The 3,413-nt window shown below is 34.2% G+C and overlaps 1 protein-coding gene across 2 annotated transcripts; it reads left to right on the top strand.

Moving 5' to 3' along the window:
• Window positions 1-324: 324 nt before the first annotated feature.
• LOC124945510 (D-aminoacyl-tRNA deacylase-like) lies at window positions 325-3,413 on the top strand. Of its 2 annotated transcripts, none has more exons than XM_047485957.1 (9): window positions 325-534; window positions 657-837; window positions 928-1,070; window positions 1,159-1,222; window positions 1,385-1,437; window positions 2,238-2,293; window positions 2,705-2,779; window positions 2,920-3,096; window positions 3,191-3,413. In XM_047485957.1, the coding sequence occupies exons 1-9, from the start codon at window positions 433-435 to the stop codon at window positions 3,276-3,278; spliced, it is 939 nt and encodes a 312-aa protein (XP_047341913.1). In that variant the 5' UTR covers window positions 325-432; the 3' UTR covers window positions 3,279-3,413. The 2 variants fall into 2 exon arrangements, with proteins under 2 accessions (XP_047341913.1, XP_047341912.1); XM_047485956.1 differs by having other exon boundaries at window positions 326-534; window positions 2,702-2,779.

The raw sequence follows: 3,413 nt of genomic DNA, 5'->3' as shown, positions 1-3,413 counted from the left end.
ATATATTTAAATACTAAAATTATTCTTTATTTAATAATATAAAATTAGTTATCTTTAAAATAAAAAATCTTTTTAACCTTTAAAAACTTATTTTTTTAAAATTTCATCAATCATGATTTTTAGTAAAAAAAAAAATCCAATAACAAAATATCAAATGCCCTAACCGGATTTTGAATTGTGAGAAAGAAATATAATTTTAATTAAAATATTTATAAATAATTAAATTAAACATTAATTTAAATTCAGTCAAGACCACATTTTGTTTTGATCGAGAAAAAGAAGAAAGAAAGCTCAAACAGTCCCGCCAGCCCTGCCGCAATGACAAGTGTCAGAAAGAAGCAGAAAATGGATTCTGATTGGCATTCCTTTTCTTCTTGATTTCTTCTTGGATTGCCAAAAACCCATCATCAAATCATCAATCAAACTGAGAGAATGGTGGTGCTCGTGGTTTCTACAACTATCGATCCAGCGTCGACTGGCCCAGCCTCCGCTCTACTGGCCATGTCCGGCTGGCAACCTGGAATCACCTTCGAGGTATCGGCAGATCTCAGATAACCCTATTTTCAATTTCAAATTTTATACATAATCGATTCGATAAATTCGTAAAACTAGAAAAACCCATCATTTCTTCTTTTTGTTTCTGTTTATCTGAGCAGGGGATAAAAAGCTTTTCAAATGGTGATGTTAGACTTTTACAGCACGAAAACAGCATAATAAAAGAGGATCATTTGGAAAATCGTTGGGAAAATATCTCTGGTGAGACCGTCGACGAACTCATCTTCCTCAGTCGACACACCGCCGTCTCCAATCGTCCTGCCCTCACTTTACATCCAATTGGTATCTCAAACAATCTGTTACAGTAATTCTTATTACGTGTCTCTGTTTCTATTGTAAATGTTGGGTGATTATTGTCTTCTGAATGTAAAGGTGTTCCACATTTAAAGGATGGGGATAAACCTCCACAGGGAGGGAGACCCGGCTGGGCAGCCCCACCAAATCCTAGGATAGCTTCATGGCTGAAGCTGTTGAAGAAAATCTCAGATTCCCATGGCCTAATTCCTGAGTTCGAGGTACACTTTTGCAGTGTCATGACTCATGACAATAAAATATAGTAAAGATCTGAGCTAAATTGGTATAACTTCTTCCTGATCAATCTAGATAACCTTGGAGGCTACGCACCATGGCCCGGAGACAAATAAGCCTGCTATGTTTGTTGAGATTGGTAAACATATTTATAGTCATTACCCTCATTTCAACTATAGATTATTTAGTCGAGAATTAAGTTTCTTTTTGACATATATGAAGTACCAAAGTTCAAATTAAAGCTTTTTCTTGAAGATTTAAAGAGTTTGTATCCCTTCTCATTAATCAGTTTCTTATTTAGGCAGTACAGAAGAGCACTGGGGAAGGGAAGATGCAGCTCGTGTTATTGCTCAAGTAATGAACACTTCTTTGGATACTTAGTTTTGTTAGATTGTGTTTATTTTTTGAAATAGATTGAAAATAAAAAAGTACATATTGCACAACTGCGATTCATAACACATAATGAAGAAACACAAAAGTTCAAAGCTAGATGAACAAGTTTAAGTAATCTACGCTAATTGTTGGCCTTCCATGACAAATGGGTAGGGTTCATTACATGGATAATCTGATAGATTAGGATTATTATTAGTAGTAGAATGGGATATATAGTATGCTTTTATAGATAAGGATTAGACTAGTATTTAAATAGAACCTTGGGTTCCAATTTTATTATGCAATAAGTTATTTCTGGTTTATCTTTTCTCCAAATTCTCATCTCCCTTCTTGGAACCCTAGTATTTGCTACAATCAGCTAGTGTTTATGGAACCTAATAAAGCACTTTTTTCTTGTTTTTAACGTTCTCATTTGATGTAGACGTCGCCTTTATATTCCGTCCATCATAGTTCAAGTTTTTTTATAAATAAGGCAAGGATATAACAATTGGAATTAGTATCAGGTTCAATTTTCTTAAAGATTTCCTATGAAGGTGTCCAGGAAACTAAATAACTGCATAAACAAGGTTGATAGTTGCAACTTCCACAATTTGATTTAACTTAATGACATTTCCTTTATTTTATTTTGTTCTTCTCTTGAAGTGATCTGATGCTTCTTGTATCGATGTTTATATAATTATGTCAACTTTCATTGGAACTTTTTTCTTTAAAGGGAGATTATTACCAGTTTAAAACTGATACTTAACTCTGTCTCTATTTAGTTACTTTGGGAAGGGCTTGGACTCGGAGGAGGAACTCCTATTGGAAATTGGAGCAGGTAATCCCCTTGCGAGCAAGACATTTGTTGTTAGGATTTATAGTATTCTTTTTCCACGTCCATTGGCAATTTACATCATATCCCATTTGAAAACACTTATTAGTTCAGTTTCTGTATAGTGGATATGTTTTGAAATACAAAATCGCTTGAAAACTAAATTTAGTCTGAGACAGAAACACAAATTTATTTTTGTTGAAAACGGATCCAAATACAGAAACAATAAGTGTTTCCAAATTAGCGCCTGCATAATGTCTGTTTGCAGGACAAATCTGGGTCAATTTGCATCTTAGGTTATATGTCTGGAAACTTTACACTAATTCCTTTATCATTTTGCACATTAGATTGCATTTTCTTTCCTATGCTCTTTTTTCCTCAGCATTTTTATGTTTTTTTCTTTTTCGGGTCCAGAAGGAATACTGATAAGAACAAAGTTCTTCTTGGTATAGGGGGCGGCCACTACGTTCCTCGTCATATGGATATCATTTTGTAAGTTAGGGACTCCATTGTCTTATTTTTAACAATTTAACCTATTCTTGTTTCACATTGTCTAATGTTTTTGATTTCCCTCAGATTATCTTTATTTGATTTTGATGTTAAAAAAATGGGAAATTTGATGCTGTGAGCAGAAAAGATGATGTTTGGGTGGGCCATCTTCTATCTGGATACTCGTTGCCAATGGAAGACCCAACAGGAAAAGATACAAAAGATGTTGGTGGAACCTGGAAACAAGCCATAAAGGCTTCGTACGATGCCACGAGGACAGCCTTCCCGGGTGGAAACATCATGGCACATCTTGATCATAAGTGAGTTTCCATAGTGAATATCCACAAAACCCCATATACCGATTTTTCATTTTCCTTTTAAAAATATATGACATATTCAATTTTTAACTTGTAGGAGTTTCAAAGGATGGCAGAAAAATGCTATTACATCTTATTTAAGTGAAGAGAAGATAATGATTGGCAAGCCAAATGATTTCAGCTAAGCCTATATCTCTTACCCTTTGAAATTTACAATATATCTGCAAAACAGAATCAGTTTTAACTTTATGATTATTCATTTCTGATTCATCTGTCAAGAAATCTGGAGATACAAGATTTTTGTTTGGGGGTTGATCATG

The sequence above is a fragment of the Impatiens glandulifera genome, chromosome 7 (genome assembly GCF_907164915.1).
Source record: "Impatiens glandulifera chromosome 7, dImpGla2.1, whole genome shotgun sequence".
NCBI classification, from domain to species: domain Eukaryota; kingdom Viridiplantae; phylum Streptophyta; class Magnoliopsida; order Ericales; family Balsaminaceae; genus Impatiens; species Impatiens glandulifera.
Note: the sequence above shows the minus strand (reverse complement) of the source record. Positions and strands in the feature narration are given on the sequence as shown.

Bases quoted from the DNA above. Each gene is read 5' to 3' on its own strand.
- LOC124945510 (XM_047485956.1), top strand. From the start codon at position 433: ATGGTGGTGCTCGTGGTTTCTACAACTATCGATCCAGCGTCGACTGGC. The intron at 838-927 runs GTATCTCAAACA...CTGAATGTAAAG, and splicing joins CCTCACTTTACATCCAATTG to GTGTTCCACATTTAAAGGAT. The intron at 1,223-1,384 runs GTAAACATATTT...TTTCTTATTTAG, and splicing joins TGCTATGTTTGTTGAGATTG to GCAGTACAGAAGAGCACTGG.